The sequence below is a fragment of the Phyllostomus hastatus genome, unplaced genomic scaffold (assembly GCF_019186645.2).
Source record: "Phyllostomus hastatus isolate PE091 unplaced genomic scaffold, TTU_PhHast_1.1 phas_contig_196, whole genome shotgun sequence".
In the NCBI taxonomy this organism is placed as follows: Eukaryota; Metazoa; Chordata; class Mammalia; order Chiroptera; family Phyllostomidae; genus Phyllostomus; species Phyllostomus hastatus.
The window spans coordinates 39,785,269-39,811,337 of record NW_025333709.1 but is presented as its reverse complement, the minus strand read 5'-3'; the positions used below and the strand labels follow the sequence as shown (position 1 = coordinate 39,811,337).

The window sequence follows — 26,069 nt, the reverse complement described above, 5'->3', positions numbered from 1 at the left end:
AGAGTTACCTAAAAAACAGTTCCCATAAGACTGTCAGCTGATTTCTCAAAAGAAACTTTGCAGGCAAGAAGGGACTAGCAAGGAGTATTCAAAGTGATGAAAAGCAGGGACCTACATCCAAGATTGCTCTGTCCAGTAAAGCTATCATTTAGAATGGAAGGGCAGATAAAGTGCTTCTCACAAGGTAAAGCTAAAGGAGTTCATCATCATTAAGCCAATATTATACAATTTTTTTAAAAGATTTTATTTAATTATGTATTTATTTAGAGAGAGGGAAAAGAAGGGGGAGAAACAACAATGTGTGGTTGCCTCTCCCATACCTCCCTACTGGGGACCTGGCCTGGGGCCCAGGCATGTGCCCTGATTGGGAATTGAACTAGCAGCCCTTTGGTTCGCAGGCCTGCATTCTTTCCACTGAGCCACACCAGCCAGGGCTATCAGCATTACATGAAATGTTAAAGGGACTTATTTAAGAAAAAGATCAATACTATGAACATTAAAATGACAACAAATTTACAACTATCAACAACTGAATCTAAAACAAACTAACTAATTAACTAATGAAACAAACCAGAACAGGAATAGAATAGTGGGTACTATAATTATTTGAAAGGTTATCAGCTGGGAAGGAGAAGGTGGAGAATGGGGGAAAAGAGACAGGGATTAAGAAGCATAGTTGGTATGTACAAAATAAACAGTGGAATGTTAAGAATAGTATAGGAAATGAAGACAAAGAACCTATATGCATGACCCATGGACATGAGATAAGGAGGGGGTTGCTGGAAGGAAGCAGGCTACTTGGGAGAGGACAACAGGGGAAAATTGAGATGACTGTACTAGCATAATCAATAAAATATATTTTAAATTTGTAAAAATGAAGTGGGTAAACTATGCAGCCTTTTCCATTTCTTCTTTTTTTTAACCAGTAAACAGAAAATAGTTTCTATCTAATTAAAGTACTTCTTTTGTGAAATTACTTTTCCTGTCTTTCTGTCATTTATCTGTGAGGATCTTAGTGTTTTTCTTATCCAGTTCGATGATCTCTTGTTTAAGAATTTAAGGCATCATTTATCCACAGCACATATTCTTGCTTCTCTGATATAGTATCTGAGAGTTTCTTCCCTAGAGTTATAATCACTTGGCTTTGGAAGGGTGGAGATTATTTTATGTTGACACACTTCATATATATATTGATCAACTCTGTGTAAGGTCTGGCTGAAGTAATTTCATTTGAATCCTCTGTGGGCCTAGAAAGCTTCTCTTATCATATATTAATCTACCAAAAGACAAACCAAAAAAGCCCGAAAATAAAAACCAACAATGTTTGTTTACAGGCCTGGGAGGGCTAACCTATTTTAAGCTTGGATAATAATGACCTTGTTACAGCCCCGTGCAGTTACTTACAGACCTCCAGGTGCTAGAAACTACTGGAGATACAGATGTACCCTGTGTTGAATCATAGCTCACATACATTAGATTAGCTGCTATTTTTAACTTATTTTTGGTTTCTATTTCTAAATTACCTCTGAGGCTTGCAAGCATTTCCAATCTGTACTTCTGCAAGTATTTATTGATTAAGGAAAGAACGTGTGCTTTATACCATCTGGTGTTGAGGTGCTAAGGTCATTTTAAGGGTTATTTAGAGGATTCAGATAACTTAGAGGGTTTATCTTAATTCAATTATTTTTAGAGAAGAAACTTCAGGTTTTAATTTTCTTGATAACATATTAATGCAAAGCATGTGCTGATTACTAAATCCTTTTGTGAATATGATTTTTCAAAATATTACACTGGCTATTTTGTACTTACACAAGTTGGTCTGAATGTAATTATTTATTTAGTTGTGTTATACACAGAAATATTTAGTATGCAAATATTATGACTTATGAAAAATATCAATTCCTTCTGGTATAATGAAAATTTATTGTATTACTTTAATTATGATATTACTGAGTGATAGCTACATCTTTTCTCCCAAAGCATATGATCTGCCAGATACTGACCAAAGTGAATACATTTATTCTGCCACTTTGTCTTTACAAAACCTATGAGACAGAATTCTTATCTGTCAACTGAAATAAAAAATGATTAGCTAAATTACCCAAGGGAATGTATTTATGCCATCTTAAAACGAGTCACAGAAAATAGCCCAAAATTTGAAATAAGGACTCAGAAAAGATAGACATACAAGTGATGAATTTTACATGATTTCTTATTTTTGATTAAACCTTATCAAAACTACAAATTATAATTCCAATAATATGTATGATGATTTAAATTCTTCAGGTATACATTTTAGTGAATTGTATATAAGTATGTGTGTCTGTGTGTATATACTAATTTTTAGGACAAAATCCTTATTCTGTTCAAATTAAGAGGACTGGATAAAATTTTAGTTACAGACCCATTAGTGTGATTTTTGAGTCCTGGAACCAAGTATGAAGCAAATCCTGCTCAGCAATGGCCAGAGTATGCAGTCTTTGCCTTCCTAAGCACAATCCTACCTGAGTTTACAAACTGTGCACACTCATCTGGTAGGATGTTTATACTTTATTAGGACATGGCATCATCTTTATTATCACCAAAAATCAATCAGGGGCATTTTTCAACAATGAATTATTATTTATTGAGTTAGTATTGTAGTTTTTGAAATTAACATGTTGCAAAGTTTTCTTATTAATAGAGATGTTATGCTGTTAATAACAATTACAGTAAAACACTGACTACTGACAAATTGTCACTTATGTTTAAACTGTGAAGAAGAAAAACTAAATAAAGAATCATCCTTGTTGCGCGTGGGTCACCGGCCAGCAGTGACCACGGAAAGCTGTGGATGGCTCGACGATAAACATGCGAGAAAAAACATGCACAGAGACAGACTAGTTTCTGTGGGGAAGTAGGGACGAAATGGCCACCCCCCCTAGTGGGGAGCGCGCTGATTTACCGTCCATACCTGCTTTTATTGGGCTCACTTTGCATAATAATTCAGGTAAAGTACAGTACTCATTAGGGGGAAGTAAGGAACCATAGAAAACAAGGAACTCTGCTGGTCTATTGAGTCAGGGTCAAAGAGCTGTAAGACTGAGGAACAAACTAACTTCCTCCTAAGACCCTTCTCATTCAACTGAGAGCATTCTAAACAAAGAAGGTTTCACAGTAATTTACATATTCTTTCTTAGGCCTGATCACCAGGGGAATCCGCCCTTTTCAGCACAGAGCTGCACCACCCTGTCATTGTTTCAGGCTTAGGTGGAGCAAGGGAACTAAGGCAACCGAGAGATAAGGAGGTTTTCTCCCAGACGCTGAGAACTCAGGCTATGTCAAAGCCAAGGAGCGAGGGTCCATCACCCCCTTTTGCTGCAGCCCCCCAAGTCCTTCTTTTGGGGGGCCTCCCAAAGTGATCGTGCCTGTCTTAGGTCGTTCCCCCCTTGGGGAATCTTACCCATCTTTGGCTAACCGACCAAGCTTTTGGGGATTCAGTTATGAATAAAGCAGCAGAAGCAGCATTCCTGCCTGGGAGATAAGCTTTTGTCTCCTTGCTGGCTTACTGTTCCAAGGGCGTTCCCTTAGCCTTAGCCTAGGTGGGGTTTTCAGCTTCTGATACCAGTCAGGGCGGTTCCCAACACATCCTCATCTCAAGAAACTCACAGTCTAGGAAAAGAGGAAGTTTGATTTTCTTTGAAAGGTCAAGTAGTAAAAGTTTTAGGCTTTGTAGCCTTTACATTCTCTTTAACAACTATTCATCTTTGCCGTAACAGCACTAAAGCAACCATAAACAAGTCATGAGTGTGGCTGGTTCCGATAACACTGTATTTACAAAAATAAGTGGTGAGCTAGATCTGGTCTATGGGCCATAGTTCACCAACTCTTAACCTGAGTGCTGATATAAAAGAAACACTGGGGAAGTTAAGATATACATCAATAATTCAATGCCATTGATAAGTGTGTTATAATTAAATTAATAAATGTGTTATAATTAAATTAATAAATGTAATTGTAAATAAATATATCAAGGTGTGCCAAAGTATTTCACAGATGCTTTATCTACTTTATAAGTATTTTCACATTTTGATGTGCTGTAACTTTGACTTTCCATATATTTATAGTGACATTAGTTACTTGGCATATTCTTTAAAATATAATAAATTATGAACTGGAAATAAATTTTGTAGCCATTTCTGTTTATTGGGATGTCCATTTTGGTGACAACCAAACTGTCACCTAGTAGCACTAAAAATTAAAACACCATTAAGCATTCAGAGAAAATATATGGACCATTGCCAACTTTTTATTTGAAAAAGATATATTGGAATTTGTTTAGAAATACTTGTCTACCTTATCTAGCATTATATTTTATTTTCTTCTCCTTATTTAATATGAAATATAGGAGATACATGTCAAGGAATTCAATTTCAAGATAGCTTCTAGACATAAGCCTAAACTTGCTTGTCTATGACTAAGTCCATTCTACAGTTGTCTTGAAATAACAATAAATGGTATTCATAAAATATACAGAAAAGTGAATGCATTGAAGCACTAAATAACTTCTGTGTTATATTCTGCCATCAATTGATGTGGTTTCCAACAATAAAGAGCATTTTATTAGACAACCTACTTAGTGTTTTCTGGACCTTTTTTTACTATGAATATGTGGAAAATTTAAAAGAATCTTGAATGTTTCAACATCCAGAAAGTGTACATCCAGAAAGAGCTATATTACATATAGCTCATCTTTTAACATAGCAATAGCTCTGCAAATATACATTGGAAGATGCCTTTTTAAAATCTGAAAATGTAATTTTAAATTGGTAGCTTTCCATAAGTGATTAAAGTCACATAAGCATAACATATTCATTAGGCTATAATAAATAATGCTATTGGGATAAGAAATCAGTGGGTCAAATGAGAAACATTATTCTCCATCTGAAATTTGTACACTCTAGCAAAACATGTATTTAAAGCGTTATTTAAAATGTCTTCTGAATATAAAATTTGCAGGAAATTTGAGGAGATATGTATTTAAATGGGCTTACATATTTTTGTATGTCTATATGAATTGCATAAGCAAATGTATTGCTCATTATATCCTAATAAGCATTTTAAGTAAAATTAAAAATTAACTATTTCATACAGCTCTGTATTTCTTAAATACATAAAATGCTTCTTAATTTGAAAGGCACTGTGGAAAACATTAATTGTATGCATTTGGAGGCTTGTGTTTTTAAAAAGCAAAACAGACGCCTGTCTAAATTCATAGTGTCTTTATGCTGTATTAAGGGAGTGGGATCTCTTCCTTATCTTGGGCTCTCTTGTTTGCTTTTCAGTTGCTGCGAATGTGGCTGTGGAAGGGCTTCTTCCCTGTGCGCTGTTGCCCATCCAAGCCTAATATGGTTAGTGTTCCCCACCCTCTTTCACTCCTATGTGATGTCCCACCTATATGTATTATTGTCAGCATTCCCTTTTTTCCATTTGTGTACATTTTAACAGTTAGCATGCCAGTTACACTTTAACAAAAGAATAGGATGAAACTGATTCCCAAAGGAGAATCTTAACGAGTGATTTCACAATGAATAATTTCAAGTGAAATATTCTGTAGCCCATCATCCTTGTGTTGAGCATTCATACTTCTCTTCCAATGCATTTACTGTGGTCCTGATTTAAATCAGGAAGTTGTGAGGTTAAAGTACCTGTTTTTCATTTAACATGTCTCTATTTCTGTTGTTCCATAAATATTAAAATCATATCATACATGGAAGTAGCATGCTACTTCTGTCAAGGTAAAATCACCTATTCTGTCTCCTGGTACCACAGAATGACCATAACATAACTGAGTTCTTCTATTTTCATAATTGTTGTGAACTCATATGGCATCGGAGAATAGAACCATGTTCAAGTGTTTTACTTATTATTTTTAAGCTTTAATTATTTCATATACTAGAAATGATATACCTAATTTGATACCAGTTAAGTAAAGTATGCATACTTTAAGGATTAGTGTCCAAATGAGATATCCTGAAGTATTTACAAATGCAAATCCTAAATATGTGTCCAGGTTATAGCTATAAATTGTAGGCTAGAACATAAGACCAGAAAACTCTGTTCACAGATTCAGAGGGACTCCTGCGCAATAGTGAACAACCTTGTAAGAACTGAAATACTTTAGATAATTTATTTCTAGATTAGAGTTCAAATCTGTGTGCTACTGTATTAAGTTGTTATTTATAGTCAAAATCTGCCAAGAAAAGCTATTCTGAAATGCATTTCAGAGAGTTATAGGGTTTCCTTGGGGCATTTAAAATTGTTAGTTGTATGCTCTAGGCATGAATTAATGTTTGTTGATTAAAAAACCTGCAGTATGAACGAATGTGCATGCATGTGCGGGTGTGAGGAAATGCTGTAATGGATACAAAAGATCTGAGAAAACAGAAAGAGTCAGCAAACACAGATTTATAAAAATATTTTTTTCTCAACACTTTGAAATTTCTATATTTGAAAAAAGGTGAAGTTACTATGAAAATACAGATTGGTTCTGAATTATTTAATTTACCTAGGAAATTCTTATATGATACTGAGGCTTCAATGATGAACCAACCAATCCTGAAATCTGGCAATGATAAAGTATAACATAAATGACTTTACACTGTGAATCTTTTCTATGCAAAAGTACTTGATTCTGGAGTATAGTGTTATAAGAGATAAACCATCACCAGAGCATAATAGACAGAATTTATACCCTGGAAAAAAAGATTGACATCCAGATAGATCTTGAAGTAAATGTGAAAGATACCTCATGAACACATATGAAGCCATGATTTATCAAGTATCGGCAAAAGGTAACTTTAGCTGGATTTAAAATGCTTAATTTTTTAAATAGTATCATTTCTCTACTGTGTAGTTGGCTTCAAGGAGCTTATAAAACAAAAGAGAAACTAGGAAGGTGGGCCACTTCCTTCACAGAGAACACACTAGGAAACCTAAGACAAAATCATTTTCCTAAGATCATTCTTCAAATAATATTAGTAATTGTGGAGGCAGTGAGGGCCTGTATGTGTGTGTATGTGTGTGTTTGCACCAAAATAAAAAGAGAAAAAAATTAACCATTAATGTATTTAGGTATCCAATCAAATGCTAATAGTTTTTGTGGAAAGATTTATGAAATAGCCAGAATTTTTAATGCATTTTAGTATAATACAAAACAAAATATAACACAAGAAACAAACTTTAATTGAGATTGTATAAGTTAGAAGTAAGAAAGTTATCCACAGTTATTACTGGGGAGGAATGGAAGCTAAGAAAGTCTTTATTGCTATGCTTTCTGAACTTCCACTTGGTAATTCCAAGTCATTATGAGGTTTTAGTTAAAGACACTATCTGCATAATCTAAAAGCTTTAATCTAAACCCTTTGGGAGAAAACAACAATAGATAGTGGAACTTAAGGATAAGAATAAATTCCTAAGTGCGGGCTGTGAACCAAAGTGTCGCAGGTTCGATTCCAGTCAGGGTACATGCCTGGGTTGCAGGCCACAGTCCCCAGCAACCGCACATTGATGTTTCTCTCTCTCTCTCTCTATCTCCTTCCCTTCCCTCTCTAAAAATAAATTTAAAAATCTTTAAAAAAAAAGAATAAATTCCTAGTAGAGTCAGCAAAATACTGAGAAGTCCTGACATGATATCTTGTCACATAATTTTGTATGTAAAATCATAGCAACATGCCAACTACCACAAAAATAATTCCCCCAAAATATTCTATCATCATCATTGGTGAACAGACATATTTATAATCATAAAGCAGAAGTCATTATATATTTTTAAATTTTGGACTCTTTTGTCTTTTATTTCATGAAAGACCACTCATGAATATTTATTTGGTTAGTTTTGACCTTAATATAATGCAGTATGTATACATGAAAATTACCCATTGTAATTATACATGATATACCTTGTGGAAATGTGAGGGTTTGAAAAGCATAATTTCAAAATTGTTGATCAGATATTTGGTTCTTCAATGCAACTTTGCTCTGTTATTTTTCTAATGTATGCCATGCCATTTGTAAGGTGAAATCGGTAGTTGCATGATGCCACCTTTGATCTCAAACTACTTTTCATCACTGCACTTGCCCACTTTGCTGTGTAGTCTGTGCATGTGCTACACGCAGTGGTAACATTTCAAGTGTTTCTCCTGCATTGACTGAAATTTGCCCTGTGATGGAAGATATTTCTGTAACAGTTCTGCATGAAGCACAAATGCCTAGATTCCAGGCACCCTATGCCCAAGAGTGCCTCCATTTTTAGCAGAGGTGTTTTTTGTTAGTGATCTTAACTTTATACCATTACAACTGGCTTGAAACTCTAATCATTGTTTAGATTCACAAGGAGTCTGTTTTTATAAACATGCAGTGTTAAATAGATTGTTCTTACGTAAGATATTAATGTGTGTAATTTCAAATATATTTATAAATTATAATTTGTCCCTTGATATATATTTGTGTTTATAATTACAGAAACTAATATTATATTTATAGAATAATATTTATTATAAGTCAATCTGAATATACCAAAGTAGTTTTTCTTGCATTTTTAAAAAATCAAACATATGTCAGACAAGTTTCTTTCTTTATAAGTGTTTATGTTTTACAGTGTTTTCATATTACTGCTTCTGAGGGATTTGAAAGACAAGGAAAATGTGTTCAATATTTTGAAAGTAAAGATATTATATTCTTAATTTGTTAATTCACCTAGTGATTTTAGAAAGTCACCTTATATTTTCAGAATTAAAAAAAATAATTCAGAGACACAACAGATGAAATCTATCTCTAATGAAGATATTAAAATTTTAAAAGTTTTCTGAAAGAAAGTATCCCAAAACAATAACCATTATCCTAATTTTTCAATGAACCATATTTCTTCCTCTGTATCAACTGAAAGTTTCTTAAAATTTGTAGTAAGCAAATTTTTATTTTTACACAACTTATTTCATTCATCATACAATTTCCGTTGGAGAGTTATGTAGAAGCACTATTTTATTTTATAGAGTTAGGTAAAAGATATACAGAATGAAGTCATATGTTTCTAATAATTCTAGACCTTATTTAAACTGCTTATAACAAGCAGATGTGAGATTTATCTACTGTATATAGAATATATTAAATTCCTGTTGAAGGCTTGCTATGTAAGCTACTCTAAAATTATTTTTCTAGGGAACCCTAGACTACTGTGATTTAGATATCCAATGTTCACATCATGAAATAGTTTAAAAATTAGTAAAAAATAGTGCTACTCTAGCATTAGGGCAAAATTTATTGAAAACTGGAAGAGAATGCACACATATAATAATTTATGATTGTGTATTTATATTAAATTTCTAAGTCAATTAAAATATAACTCACTATTGAAAAGTCTATAATTCATCTTTGAGTTATTGAAGTATTTGAAATTATTCATCTTCCTATTATTTCTAATTCCAAAAAATTTAAATAGTTTATTAATAAACAATTGACAAATTCATATATGCTGCACTGTTTTAGAAGGTGTTATTTCTGAAGTGATGTTTTCTTTGTCTTTTAGACAATACAAATAAAAATGATATTCAAGGAATAAAATAAGTTAACTGCCTGCATTACCCTTCACCATTGAATAATTAGAATCCTTGACAGAATGTGAGACGGGGACATAGTAATCTATGTCTTCCTTTTGTGTTATAATTATCATTGCAATCTCATATTCAAGAAGAGTATGTTTTTCCCTTGATAAGTCTGTTTGAGAATTTTCAGTAAACAATAGCAGATCATTTGTGTTTTTTTGTGTAAGTTTCATATGTAAGGAACTCAGAATCCCAGTGCTTGCGTATACAAATGAGGACTATATGAAGGAGCGTCTTATGGTCCTACTTGTAAGGCAGCCTAAATATCAGAGGTCCCATTTTACTGCATTCTCACTCACATTCCTATTAAAGAATGTGGTCCTGTAAAATAAAACAATCTACTTCCAGTATTTATTAGATGCATTAATAAACTAATGTCCATATGCTTCTTTGTTTTATGAGGCTTAGCTGAGTTTTTATTAAACCTATCTTTTTTCAATTGAAGAGAATCCTGAAATGAAAAAGTTAACCTATTTCCCAGAATGTTATAACTTATTCTTTTCAAGATTACAACAATAAAATGCTTAAATCTAGCACTGTGCAGTGGTTGAGATCATTATTATGTTAAAACAAGGCAGAGTCCATACATGGAGAAATGTGTTTTTTGAAATAACTAAAATTACAAGGGCCTTTCATTTTCTATAAGGAAAATATATCTACTATAATTTTTACTGCAATTTGTCACCATGTGAGTTTGCTTGTTTGTCTTAAAGTATAAGGAAAGCACTTCTTAATCATTCTGGAAAACAGAGGAACATTCTACATGAGTGAATATTTTTTTATCTAGCGGCTACTTGTTTTCATTATTTTAAAGAAATCAAAAGCATAACCACTCCTTCTCCCACCATTTCACCCTTCCCAACCTTATTTGGAATTAAGATAAAAAAGCTTGTATCCAGTTTTCATTTCTGTAAACCAAAGCAATGGAACAATCTGATTCTGTGGAAGCTATAGTCGCTCAAGGATCTACAGTCTCCTCTGGCTGATTCATTTCCTCATCCCTCCCCCGGTTGTGAGGCTGCCATTTAGTAAATTACTGATTCTGTGCATCACTTTGTACTCTGGAGGGCTTGGCATCTCTACCTCAAATTTATTATCAAATCCTTAATTTATGTCCAAGAACTAAATTACTCATTACAATATTCATCTCTACATAAACATTATTGTTTACCATCTCATGTATAATGGGAATTACACATACTGAAATTTAGAATGTTACAATTGGGACCTGGATTTTAAGATCAGCATTAATATCACCAAGGATGTGTTACTCAAATTCTTATGATAGATGTGAGAAAAAATAGATTTCTACATTACCTATAATGTCATTGCTATGTTTATATCTTAAGCCTCTCTCCAGGACTTCTTAGTAAATATTAATGAATTTGAATTATGCCTACATTTTATATGATTTCTCATGTTCATCTTAAGTATTAAAAATAAACAACACTGTTTTTTAGAAGAAAATGAGTATAAAGGACTAGAAGATGATTTCTCTGATTACAAACACTACAGATATTTTTAGTACAATGATATCAAAGCTCATTCAAACTGATATAAAACAAAATGAAGAAACGATTTCCTTTCCATTCAGGAAAACAAATGGTTCTGGAAGGTAGGAGGTATAATTTATGCATGGAATGACATGTTTATTGACTCTGCCTGATGGGTTAAAATTATGCATCTGGATCAGGTACAGAAGGTCACACTGAATGAACAGGCTCCTGCAAAGCTTCATTAGCGAGGCTGAACCACTGCTTGAATGCCCGTCTCTGCCAGTGGCACTTTCACTTGTTGATATTGTGGAAGCTTGTTTTAATGATGCTTTCGGGGAGGGGGGATTCCGGAACTTAATTTTATATGTGAATATGGCATGCAACTCTGTATGTTATACTGCTCCACTTATGCCCATAGTCAAAAATAACACTGTAGCCTTCCTGAATCTCACCCTAGGTATTAAAATGTTAACTACTCCTTACCGAGGTACTCCAAAGTCATGTTTTAGATGAGATCCAAAGTTTTATTTCCATTTTCATATGAGGAATTGGCATAAATTTAACTGTGTATAAGGCTTACTTGATAAGGACTATTTGAAGAAACATGTTTGAAAACTTAGTATTTTTTTAACTTAAAATTGACATCAATTTTCCTCTCTTTTTCTTAACTAAATTTACTGGGGTAACATTGGTTAATGAGATCATCTAGGTTTCAAGTGTACAATTCTATGACCCATTACATGTATATCACATTGAGTGCCCATCCTCCTAAAACCTTCTTCCGTCACCATATATTTGGTCCTCTTTATCTTTCACTATGTCCACCACTTCCTCCTTGTAACCACCATACTATTGACCATGTCTATGAGTTTTTGGGTGGTTGTTTTTTTTGTTTACCTGTTCATCATTGGTTTCAGTTTTATGTCTCACATATGAGTCAAGCCATATGGTTCTTAACTCTTGCTCAGCATGATAGTCTCAAGATCCATCATGCTTTTGCATTTGGCAGTATTTCATCTTTTCTTAGGGCTGAGTAGTGTTCCATTAACTCCAGGGAAAGAGGGAAAAAATATTTTTCAATTGTAACAAAAATAATAAAATACTTAGGAATAAATTTAACAAAAGATGTGAAGGACCTCTATACTAAAAATTACTTAGCACTAGTGATATTGAAAAAGACACAATGAAATGGAAAGATATTTCCTGTTCATGGATTGGAAGAATCAACACATTTAAAATGTATACATTACCCAAAGCAATACAGAGATTTAACACAATCTCCATCAAAATCCCAATGACATTTTAAAAAATAGAACAAAAAAATCATTGGATATTTGTTTTCTAATGTAAACTGCAGGAACATACATACTTTTTAGGACTCTTTGGATTTCCCTTTAGCAAGTTTTTTTGTTTTTGTCAATATTACTTAATAACACAAATCTAAGAATGATTTCAAACAACTATTTAGAACATTGGTAAAAATAAAGGTATCAATAACTTTACTGTAGGGGCACATACATAAAGATTGAAATAATATATATGCATACTTTTTGATATTATATATATATACTTTTTTAATGACCAATGTGTCAGAATAACTTAAATATCAACTTGATAGAACAAATGTAATTTCAGTATAACTTTATTTGTTGCTTTCTTTCCATTGCTCTGTGGTGAGGTGTTTCAGGACATCTTAAGGTCTTGTGCATTACAAATGTACCTAAGTGTTAGGAATAAAACTTGAAAAGCCATCAGATCCCAATTGTGTATTGTTCCTCATTGAAGAACACTATATATGCTAAGTATATGGCTTATATTATTTCGAGTTTACTCAAATTTTACTAGCTGTACTTTACTAATAAATTGCCAGTTCTAATTTATGATGATAAAATGAAAATAAATGTCTTTTCAAAAGTGGAACAAGGGTGGTTGCATTATCTATCTTGTATAATATGTATATAATTATTCACTAAGAAATGATATAGAAAAATGTTTTATTTCCATACCAAAATATACACATACTTTAAAACAACTTAGAATATGCAACTAAGGACCAATCTTTATTAGTGCATGTCAACAAGATATGTTATTTGGATCACATAGAAGTTTTCAACCAATTTTGTAATGAAAATATTTTGTCAATCTATCATTTTGGCTGTATTTCTTTATACAGAAATAAATGAAAATTTTGTATTTAATAAACTAAATTTAGCTATGATGGCTTATGAACAGTAAATTCACTCCCTTTGAGCTTTACTAAAAATAATTTAAATATTTTTATTTCAGTCAGCTATTTTCATGTTTGTGGTTAATTATGGTGTACCATGTCATTTTAGTATTCATCAGTGTATTTCTTCTCCAAACACTTGTCATTGTATAGAGACAATCAAAATAGCATTTACTCATTCATTTGTTCATTCATCAATGTGAAAAATACATTTAATGTCAACTCTGAGTCAGGCAGTATACTACTACAGAAATTTACAGATGCCTGGCTGGCGTAGCTCAGTGGATTGAGCGCGGGCTGGGAACCAAAGTGTCCCAGGTTCGATTCCCAGCCAGGGTACATGTCTGGGTTGCAGGCTATAACCCCCAGCAACCGCACATTGATGTTTCTCTCTCTCTCTATCTCCGTCCCTTCCCTCTCTAAAAATAAATAAATAAATAAAAATCTTTAAAAAAAAAGAAATTTACAGATGAATGCTAGTTACTGTCATTTAAGAACTGACAAGTATTAAGACATTCAAAAGCATATTTAAATGACAATGTTGCATTATAAAATGGAAATCATACCATTACAGGGGTACAAAAAGTTAGAGGGTTCAGAAGGTCAAAGATTGTCTTAAATTGAGGTATCAGGAAAAAAAAAACATACTTGCCAAAATTAAAGTGGATGTCGACAAAATAAAATTGTTAGAAAGAAGATGCTAGGTATTTTCAAATATATGAAAGCATGGAGAAATATCTTGAGGTCCCATTTAGCATACTTGAAGATAACAGTTGGAAATGATGAAAGAAATGTGCATTAGAGCTACATTTAGGAATCTTTATTATTTTATTGAAGACTTTGAAGAAGACAGCTAACACAATATAAAATTACTTTATTTACAGTAATCTGGCAGCAGCCATGTCTGGTGCAGTTTGGTAAAGCAGTTATAGAAAGCAGTGGCATCAGTTCAGAGACACGATAACAGTAACCCACCTGAAAAATAATAAGACCTTAATTGAAGAAGACATAGAGTTAATGAGAAGGAAAAGATGGATCATAAGACATTTATGTTATATAGCACTTGGGATTTGGCAATTAATTTGTTGTGAGGCAAAAGAGAATAGGGCTTTGATATTAAGGGACCAAGGCCATCACAGTGTTTATAACAGGAAAAGGTGACAGATCAAGATGGAAAGTAAAGAGAAGTATATTGACTTCTGTTTCAAATCTTTGAGTTTGAATGCCAGTGAATAACCCTATAAAATAAATCTATAAGAAATGAGTATAAATTTCAAAAGAAGTCAACCAGATGTATTAGATGAAATTAATTAAATTGATGGAAATGGATGGATTGAGGGAAGAGAATCATAGAAGTTCATGCAGAGGATCTATGGACATAATGAAGAAAGGAGCAAAAATGATCAAAAAGTAGTCAGGGATTTCCAGTCGATCATGAATGATTAAAAGCTAAGAAAAATAATTGGATTTAGATATGACTATGTCATTAGTGAACCTTTGAAAGACAGCTTTTTGAAGCAATAAAAACAGGTTAAAACGACTTGCAAATTAGGGAGTAGTTGAGAAAAACAGGAGAGACTAAGATTTGGAGAGTGCAGCTTAGAGGGAGTGCAGGTTGTGGTCAATTTGACAGTGATTTCAGTGCATGTGAGTGGAAAAGAGCCAGTGCAGGTAACTAAGGACTCCAAAACAAGAGCAAACAAAAGACGCAGAGTAAGGGGCTGAAAGTGGGAGACTAACGGATCAAAATCATTTTGGGCAGTTCATCCTGGAAAGGGTCAGTGGCTTCTAAGCTGCCAAAAAAAAAAAAAAATGCAAAAGAGAAAGTAGAACATAAAAAATTGTCTGTTGTAAGGGGTATGCTGAAGAGAAGTTTAAAAAATGGGTTCAAATGCATTCGAACTTCTCAGTGCAACATGTGAAAGAGTGAAGGATCTTGGTGAGAACAATGCTGCTCAAAGGAGTGTTGCTGTTATTTCATAATACAGTATAAAAATAAGTTAGGGTTGCAGTCATTTCAATTGCATTTCATGCTTCTGGGCTTGATGTAATTCACCATTTGGAGATGGGACTAACTGTCGCTTACTCTGTTCCAGGCGGTGTGGTTACAGCAAAGCAAAGCAAGACCCAGAAGAGGAAAAGATGCATTTCCATAATGGGCACAGTAAGCAAATTGTAAAAACTCAAAAGAACACAAATTGGGGGAAACATTGTTGTTTTGGTTTCATTTCAGACAAGATTTCTACCAAAATGTATTAAAAATGTGTTTTGTTATATTCCTAGAAAACATATGAGCTTGGGACATTGTGGGTTACCCTAGGCAACAAAAAGATGGTTTATTCAATAATTTACTTCATACCTTCATTGTGATCATTAAAATAAAATTGTTTGCTTAATATAAGGCAATTATTTTTGAAATCAAATCCCCATGCCAATTCTAATTGCTAGCAACACTTTCAGTAGAAATCTATTTTTAAATAACACCACCAGATCACAATAATGAAATTTCACAGTATTTTTTCTGCTTTTTCTAGCATGATAGCAGGAATTTTTCTGAGCAGATCCTATCTATAGCAGCAACCTTGGTTCAAATAACTTGAAAATTCTAAACTTCTAACAAATACAGAAAACCAATTTTTAATAATGAGCCTTAAAATTAGTAAATGGTTTCTTATTAATGATATTTTAATGTTTATTTGTCATTAATATTATAGCATGAGTTGTTTTGTCAAGTAAATGACATAAAGAGTTTCTTTTATTTTTGTCAGTCTGCCAGGATCACAACAGTTAAAATCATTAAAGCCATGAGTCATGTTATAAAGCATTAAGTCCATTTTTATAACATTATTTTATTTAATGTTATTTATTCTCAAAAACACTGTGAGGGTCAAATTGATAGCTTTACATGTGAAGAAATGGAGGCTTATAAAACAGAAGGGTCCATTCAGTAGCACAAGTGGAGTGAGAAATAGATCTCTCTTTCAATTTATTTTACTTCTTTGTAAGTTTTATTAAAACAAAGCACATAAAAAGTTATTTTAAATTATTTTAATTTAATCTTTATTGCATTTTTCTATTACCATTTAGTCCCCTTATATCCCTTTTCCCTCAGCAATCACCACATTGTTGTCCATGTCCATGAATCCCAAAATTAATTATTTTTTATGATAATTTAGGCAAAACACACTAACAAACTGACACATAAACCACTAACATTTCATTGTCTAGTTTAGTGAACAAAACTGTCTTAATTTGCTTTAGAGACTGACTCTGTGGACATTAGTATTGAAAAATGTGTTTACTCATATATGTTGGTATATATACATTTTTTGTACGTGCCAACCATCCAGATTTCTAAAATGATAAAAGTCATATAGCTGAACAAATAAGCCTCATAATTTAAGGAGACAGTCTGTCTTTACAATTTAGCCACTTATAAGAATTAGGGATTTAAGCCACAGTTGCATGTACATAATATCTTTTTCTTGTACTCCGGACTTTGAAAACAATTTTATTTAGTATTTTTTCCTTGTTTTTATTATTTTACTCTGGCAAATGTCCCCAATTCTCCTCTTTTGCCTACCACCCCCATTCGTTGCTCCCCCTTCCCTCTGGCCATCACCACATCGTCGCTTGTGTCTTGGGTTATGAACATATGTTCTTTGGCAAATCCTTTCACACTCTTTCATCCCATCCCTCTGGCCTCTTCCCTCTGACCATTTCCTGTCTGTTCCATGTATCTATGCCTCTGCTTCTATTTTGTTTGTCAGTTTATTTTGCTCACTATATTCCACATATAAATGATCATATAGTATTTGTCTCTCACCGACTGGCTTATTTTACTTAGCATAATAATGTTTACAGCTTCACTCATTCATCACAGGTACATCTATTTTAATCCTCATTTATTTTTATAGTTAAACTGCCGGGAGTAAGAACATACATTGATCCACACACCTATGAGGATCCCAATCAAGCTGTTCATGAATTTGCCAAGGAGATAGAAGCTTCATGCATTACCATTGAACGAGTTATTGGAGCAGGTACCTCAATGTGTTTAACTGGGACTTTCAACTTGTGTTTAATAATAGAATGCAATATGTCAATGTCCTTATATAATATAGAAAGTTTCTAATTTTTTCTAACTGACTTACTTGCAAAGTGGTATATAATTGATCCTATTTTAATGTTATATTCTGTGTAGCTCACACTTCAACCAGTAAATGTCTACTTTATGAAATAAAAAATAAACCAGTAAATATAAATATAAATATATATATATTCAAACATGGTGTTTTTCTATCTACTGTGGATTACAATACATATATATATACACATATATAATTTATAATGCCCAAAATATTTACATAATTCAAGCATACAGTTTTTATGAATCATTTCTTACCTTCAATTGTTTCCTTTTTGTCCTGTTACAACCTTTTCTCCCTTTCTCTTCTCATTAATGTCACTGCTAAAATAGAAAAAGGAGGAAGAAAGAAATCATTTAAGTCAGTTGCATTTGCTTTCCTTGAAACATTTCCATTAAGGGTTTTGTAGGTGAGACAGATGAAGCTAATAACCCCAAAGTGTTTTATGATCACCTGTAGATGATTTTTCCCAGGGCACCATTTATTTCTATTAACATTGATACAAAGTTTGAACTCCCCTTTTAACTCTGTTTCATCTAAACCTTGAAATTCTTTAAGAGTGCTTTATATTATTATTAGAGTAAGGATTTCAAATAATTTTATGTATTTTTTTTCCATCTTTGTCACAAGGTGAATTTGGTGAAGTGTGTAGTGGACGTTTGAAACTTCCAGGAAAAAGAGAATTACCTGTGGCGATCAAAACCCTTAAAGTAGGCTACACTGAAAAACAGCGTAGAGATTTCCTGGGTGAAGCAAGCATCATGGGGCAGTTTGATCATCCTAACATCATTCATTTAGAAGGTGTAGTGACCAAAAGTAAGTACAATGGCATATAATGTATGAGTGTGTATATGTATCATGGGTGTGTAAAATAGCCTAATATTAATGTTCATAATTTTAGGTTAAGGTTATTATGAATTTCAGGGTGGAACAATGATAATGGTATTAATAATTTATCTCCTATAAATATGAATTGCCCTGTACTGGGGTATTTTAGTCAAAACTGATCTTAAAAAGAACCTGATTTCTATGTGTTTTTTCAAAACATATAGTAATTCGTTTCCTATTAATTAAGCACTGGAGAAAATGTATCTAGATTAAAGAAGCAGTAAAGGTACCAAATTATTTTTCTCCTGTCCCTTTCACTTTTTATTCTACTGAAATATTAACTTCAAAGTTCTAATTAAGGCATTGAAGTTTAACATTTAATAGCATTACTATAACCATAGGTGCCCAGCCTTTTTTAGAATCTTTTAAGTAGTTTTTACAGCCAGGTGTCTCCTTTATCCATATTTTTTCATTGCAGTATTTTTATAGTTCTAGAGACAGCAACAGTCTCAGCAGGCTGTGAAACTTCCTTGAGAGTAATTATTTGTCAAAGCAAATCAAATTTTTATTCAGAAATATCTAGAATTTCACATTTCTTTTAAATTTGTACTAGTGTACTGTAAATGTAGTTTTGTGGTGAACTTCTCAATATAAGGATTTGAAATAAGTCTTCAGTCATCCAATAAAATATTTATGGGGCATATACCTACAGCCTTTATGTTCTTTTAACCTATTTTTTTACTTTGCCATTTCTATTTATTCTGATTCCTTTCTTTTTCTTTCATGACCTGCATGTCACTTACTAACCATCTAAAAACCTTGGCAAGGTACATTCTTTAGACTTGCTATAAAGCATTTGTTGAACTTTCAGCTCCCATTAACATTTTAAGTCATATGTGTCAAATATGCACAGTAGTAATGTGTATTCAATGAACGTTCTTAACCAAGTATTTTTAATTAATTAGCTATCCATTTACTCTATTTATAGCTTTTAAAAAATGGGGAAAAGAACAAGACAACACTTTTTCACAGTAAATAAGGACTGAAGAGGCAAAACATTATGTGTATTTAGTATATAAAAAGTTAATTCCCAAATCATAATTCATTTATAGTAGGTCACAGATGAGAGTGCAATAGCTTTCTCACAAGTTTGAGGGGAAAAAAACAGAGGAAAAAATATCACGTTGGTTATTGGTTGGACTTTTGAATGAATCTGTATTGCTGTGAGTGTGTTTTTCTCTGTCTCAAGGAAATACCCACATACAATAAGAATGTCCATAGCAGAATGAAGCATAGGAATAAAATAACCTGTAAGACATGTGAATTTCTTTGAAACTTAGAGGTTTCTTCACCTAGTTGAGTACCCATCCATACTTTATCACCCCCTCAACAGAAACCCAGAGAGAATATGATTGGTACAAGAAGAACATCCTGGGGTCTTAGGGGAACAGACAAATTGCTAAAGAAAGGTGGGAGGCAGGGACAAGAGAGAGGCAGATGGGGGCAAGAAGAACATATATTTTAAAAGGAATAAGATAAAAAATTATTTTATAAATTTGTACAGTGTAAATGAATAGACAGGGATATTTGAAATAAAATTAGGGCATGAAAATGGTCACCGCAATTTGAATTGATGTTAGTCTGTCTGATAATCTATCTCCTACCAAGGGAAGGACCTTGAAAGGACAGCAGTGAGGGCATATGGGGGAAGATAAGATAGGAACAAGAATCATAACAATGGCTTAGTATCATTTCCTATGAAGGAACGGTCTTATCTATTGATAATAATATAACCCATAGTTCTTAATGATAGTCATGGTAACAATAGCATGCAAACATTTGAAAAGTTTCATGTCTTTATTTCATCTTTAATATGACTGTTAAATGTAACTTCATTGAAATAATTTCTGACCATCACTTCCTATTACCCTGGGCAAATGCAAAGCTCCTTTTGAGCAAATCTGCCATCTTGAAACAAGTTAATGTAATATTTAGAACCATTCCAGATTATTACTATTATCATGAAAGCAATATTGTGTAATGGTCAAGAACATGGACTATGGATCTAGCCATCTGATTTTATTTTGGCTCTACCATAAACTACTATGTGACTGTACAAGTTAGTTAATCATTCAGCAACTTTAGTTTCTTCATCATTGATATGGAATAAGAATACCTCATGACGTGTTGCAAGGATGACATGAACACAGATAGAATATAATATGGGTATGGTACAAAGTAGGTAATTAATAATTATATACATATTACTTTTCCATTTATCTTTCTTATTATGCTATAAAACTCCTCCACATCCATTTCATTCTTAATCCATTTTAATGTACCTTATATTTTGTCCTATTGTTACTGAACAGACCCTGGGGAGAGATATACTATTAACGAATGGACACCCTCTCTCCTGGGGTTCCCCTGTACTAGGTTCACCTTGCCTGCTGCCAGGGAATTATAGTTCTCAAAGCCAGAGATTCATGAAAAGGAAAGGAATTATTTATTCAAAAGATATACAGACTTAAGAGTAATGGCTTAATATCTTCATTAAAATCCCAAAGTCCCTTAAAACACCCACAAACCCACACTGTCCTTCCCTTCCCCCTTTGCCCAGTCTGGGGTACCATATCTCAGGAAAAGAAACAGAAGTCTGTGGCTCAGGTAGCCCCCACTTCTTCCCAGTAATCTGTGCTCAGCTGGCAGGCTTTCCTTGGTTTCCAGCACCATCAGCTGTGTTGCCAGAATCTCCAGTTCTTAATCCAAACCTATGGCACCTTCTCCTGGCCCACCAGCATGAGTCCTTTCACCCCTTTCCTCCCCACAGCATCTCTCCTATATTCTTCCAAACTGCTAAGAAAGAGCTCTGCAACACTGCAACATCTTGCTTTCTGGCTTTCTGGCTTCCTAAGCTGCTTGGCAAAGTGTGCCCCAAAGTCACATGGTTCCAAACTTTTCATGGCTGCCATGCCTGGGTTTAAATCCCAGCACCAGTCTTACTCTGTAGCCCTATTTCCGACTCCTCTCACAATCGGCTACTCCTGCCAGCATTTCTCCAGCTTTTCCAGACTGCCATAGTAAGTCCAGGCAGGTGTGGCCCCATGTCACAGAGCCAATCATCTTCAAGCTCTCACACAGTCCCTGTAACCAGGGGGAGTTGCCTCCCAGTTGAATCATGGGTTGAAGTCATCCCATCTCCCTGGCTCAAAGCATGGCCACAGCTATTTAACACATCCATGAAGAGTTATAGATATGTTAAATGACCATGCCTGTGGTTAGCTGCAAAACTGTTGCTATGCAAAACAACTCTCAATGGCCCTGCTGCATGTGTCCCACCCCCCAGTTCAGACATGCGGGGGGTGGGGATGAGGACATCCCATATTTTTAATATTTCCTGGACATCCTGAGTTCTGGACCCCATTACAAATTCTTCTTTAGGGGGGACCCCTGGCTGCACCCTGTTACACTATCTCCATTGCCTCTTCATATAAAACTGACACTCATTCATTACTATTTAAATTACTTCAAAACCATATTAAATTTCATCACTTCCATGAAATATCCATCATCATTTCACTCTGAAGTAATATTTTCTTCTTTTGAACACTTTGTTGATGAAATAATTTTTGTATTTGTCTATAATGTTGCTTCATTTTTCCCCAAACTCTTATTTAGATGTTCCATTTATTTTTTCTTCTTTGGCTTAAAAAAAAAATCAGTTCCCTTAGATCACAAATCATGTCACAAAAAAATTTGTAAATCTATTACACCTAAATCTAAGCCAATCCATAGCCACCTTATTTAAACACTTTTAACTTTAATGTAGTTAGTAATTAGCAGTTCAGATGTGGAGAAGTTCAAGTTGAGATCCCTATACACATCCAACTATGTGTGTGTGTGTAAAATTGCAGGCAATTATAGTAGTGAATAAGTATTTATCTCCCTCCTTTTTAAGTGAATGCATCAGATACTAGTGGAAAACACCCACAATTTATTAGAACTAATACTCACTTACTTTTATAAACCGCTTATTTATTACTGAACTTATGCAAATAGAACATGACTCATATAAACTAAAAGAACTAAATTTGTCAGACAAAAAACAACCAAAAGTATCACATAATTTATATTCACATGAAACATTTATTTATAGAAGCAAGTATCAATATCAACAAGTGATATTGAAATTCTGAGAACGTTAGTCTACAAAATGGTACTGTGGTTGGAAATACAATTTTATTTATTTTATTTTTTAAAGACTATATTTATTTATTTATTTCCAAACAAAGGGAAAGGGAGGGAGAAAGAGAGGGAGAGAAACATCAATGTGTGGTTGTCTTTTGCATGCCCCTAGCTGGGGACCTGGCCTGCAACCCAGGCATGTGCTCTGACTAGGAATTGAGCCAGCAACCCTTTTGTTCACAGGCCAGCACTCAATCCACTGAGCCACACCAGCCAGGGTGGAAATACAATTTTTAGATGCCCAATCTCCTATGTGATGTTGATGCCATGAGGTTGTACATATAGGTAAAGCAAAATGTAAATATTGTAAACATTTCTTTGTCTTTAATTTTTGTTCTGTGTGAATTGAAATTGTATTTCCTCTTAATGAATGTTCAACTTAGGAAGACTTCAACCTGTTTTTAATTTACCATGTTGCAACCCACTTTATTTGTGTCCTTAATTTCATGCTTTCTTATTTGATGCTAATTTGTTCAGCAATTATTCTCAACCTGCAGCACATGGGTAATGAGACCTAAGCACAACTAAATCGTGTGATTTTTCTGATTGAAGCTGAGGTATGGAGCCTGAAGTAGCACTCCTGTGGATGGTGCCATTGTGAACCCTCCTCTTTCCTGTGTCACTGCCTTGTGCACCAGAACTGTGGGCCCTCGTTCAGATTCCTTCTGTGTTAAACAAACATTAGAGGAACATTAGAGGAATCTCTATTTTTTTTAAGTCTGGGGAGATGGCACATTCAATAACAATTATTTATTTAAATTGTCAGTCAATTCTGACATATAAATTTGTATTTATATTGCAAATGTAGTATTTCATTCTCATAAAGTCACTTCTGTTTTCCAGACTCTTGTTATATATTTCCCAGGGCTATTTCATTAGTATTCAAACTACTCTTTCCATTTTGGTACTTTTCCATGTTAGTTCATTGTACACCTCTTGTCCTCACGTAGATTTTACTAAATCATTGCTTTCCTCTCATGCTTCATCACCAAACAAGCTAACAAATGGAACAAAATACATACAGAGGTGGGAAAAAGTAGACTTACTGATGTGAGTGCACAAAACAGTTTATTATTGTATTATAATTTAGTAATGTTTACAATATTTATTTGTATTTAAATAAATATTATTATTATTTTGTAGCATTACTTATTATTTATATTTTAGGTATTGGTGGCTGGTAATTTTACCTACTTATGCCCATCCCTGTATATTTTGATAGTTAACCTGATAAGTTTTGGCTATATCTCCACTTCCACTATTTCCTTCCCAGCCAACTCTAACTAATTTTTGTTCTGACCCTTTGAAATATTTCCTTAACCGTAGAATGTCCTCCACTTTTCTCAGCTTGATCTCAAGTTTAATCCAAACATGACCTTCTTCATGTGATCTGTGTCATTTATCTTCATTTGTCCTTCTATCCTCTGTGTCTGCCTGGTATGGAGTAGGCACTTAGTAAGGTTGAACAGTTGAGCAAAGGAAAGCTTCCCAGTTCTCCGTGAGAATCCACACTTCAAACAGCAGAGGCTTCTGTTTCACTCGTCTTTGTGTTCTTATATCAATGCTCAGCATGGGCAGTATCTTACATATTTGTTGAATGAATGAATTCTCAGAGGCAATCTTATAAACTCTAGTTCCATTCCTCAGCACTTGTCATGCTATACATTACATCATAGTTATAGCTCTATGTGTTTTATTATTACAATACACTGTAAGCTTCTTGAAACTGATGTATATTTTAACTCTGCCCCCCCAATGCAGTTTCTATCGCAGGACCAGAGACATTGGGTAATTTAGAGAGATCATAAATGGTATTAAATGAGTGAATGACTAAATTATAATCATGTAAATATTTAAAACTAATTAGATTAATATAGCGTTTTTATTTTAAATTTAAACATTTTATCCTATAATGCCAATGGTTTTTTAAAGAAAAACTTAAAATTCATATGAAGGAAATGGTCTGAGAATCTTTACACAGCATCTTGCATATAAATTATTATGACTACTTACACTTAACGTTACTTTAAGAGTTTACTAAGTTTAATGTTCTTTACCTTCCCCCCTTTAATCTGCACAGCAGTGCTATCCTGTGGACGCTAGTGTTTGTTCTCATTTTACAGACAGGAAGATTAAAGAGGTTAAATATCTTATCCAATATCATAAATCTATGCTTAGGATAATGCCAGATTTTAAAACAGTTCTATATGATGCCAAAACCTAAGCTCTTAAACAGTGTCCATTACCAATCTCATATCATTCAGTATACACTTAAGAAGAAATATTTATTTATTGAAAAAGTATGACCCTGGCTGGCATAGCTGAGTGGATTGAGCGTGGGCTGAGCACCAAAGCATAGCAGGTTAGATTCCCAGTCAGGGCGCATGCCTGGGTTGCAGGCCATGTCCCCAGGGGGGGCCATGTGAGAGGCAACCACACATTGATGTTTCTCTCTCTCTCTTTCTCCCTCCCTTCCCCTCTCTAAAAATAAATAAATAAAATCTTAAAAAAAAAAGAAAAAGTATGAGTTGGTCCCTAATACATATTTATTTCTACTAATAAATGGGATAAAGTAGAGATTAGACAGACTGAGTTCCTAACTTGATGGAGCTAACTTTCTTGTCAGTGGGAGAGACAGAAACTAGATGAACATATATGCTTATAATATATTAAATGGAGAAAATAAAACTAAGGATAGTAAGGTTTGGTTCTATTAAGGGTTGGTAGTTTCTTTTTTATTTAGAGAAAGACTTCTCTAAATAGTCTTGAATAAAGTGAAGGTGCAGACCTTACAGATAGATAGCAGGGGATAGAGTGTTATAGGAAGAAGGTCCAGCAAGGCTCAAATACAACTTCTATGGAATGTCCAAGAAACAATAAGTAACAAGACCCTTTTTGCTTCAGTGGAATGAATGTGAGGATTCTGGTAAGAGATTAACTTTAAGATGTAGTAGGATAGAAATGAAAGAACTTGTTGGTCCCTGTTAAACAGTCTCCTAATGTGAGCTTTAGAGCCAAGGTGTAACAGAGTCTGATTTCTACATTAAAAGGATCAGTCAAGCTGCTATGTTGTGTATAGATGATACCAGGTGGCGTGTAAGCAGGGAGCAAGCAGTGAGGAGCCACCAACATTATTCACACTCCTTATTGATTTGATCAGAGTACAGATCTAACAAGGTGAAGGCCAATCGTTGACTTCTGTAGATATTTTTAAGGCAATCACAACTTGGCTCTTTATGGTTTGGAAGTGGAGTATGAAGAAAGAGAGGAGCCAATGATAATTATAAATTATTTGTTCTGGGTACCTTGAAGAGACTAATTGCCATTTATAAAGAAGAATCCATAAGGAACAAGAGTGTTTTTGGTAACCAGTAGTTCAGTTGTGGATAAGTTAAAGTTGAGATGTTTATAAACATCCAGTTACACCTATTGTATACAAAATGTGATTTACCTTTGGGTCTGAAAAATATAAATTAAAATATGT

At 33.7% G+C, this 26,069-nt stretch overlaps 1 protein-coding gene across 11 annotated transcripts in view; it reads left to right on the top strand.

The window, feature by feature from the left end:
* The window catches only part of EPHA5 (EPH receptor A5), a 313,122-nt gene that overhangs the window by 248,675 nt on the left and 38,378 nt on the right, over nucleotides 1-26,069 (top strand). For 9 of the 11 annotated variants that reach the window (XM_045834335.1, XM_045834334.1, XM_045834338.1 and 6 more), the window contains 4 exons: nucleotides 5,325-5,390; nucleotides 15,461-15,528; nucleotides 17,282-17,407; nucleotides 18,143-18,328. In XM_045834335.1, coding sequence (XP_045690291.1) covers nucleotides 5,325-5,390; nucleotides 15,461-15,528; nucleotides 17,282-17,407; nucleotides 18,143-18,328 — 446 coding nt within the window. The remainder of the gene's footprint in view (nucleotides 1-5,324; nucleotides 5,391-15,460; nucleotides 15,529-17,281; nucleotides 17,408-18,142; nucleotides 18,329-26,069) is intronic. The other 2 variants (XM_045834340.1, XM_045834339.1) reach the window with 1 other exon arrangement.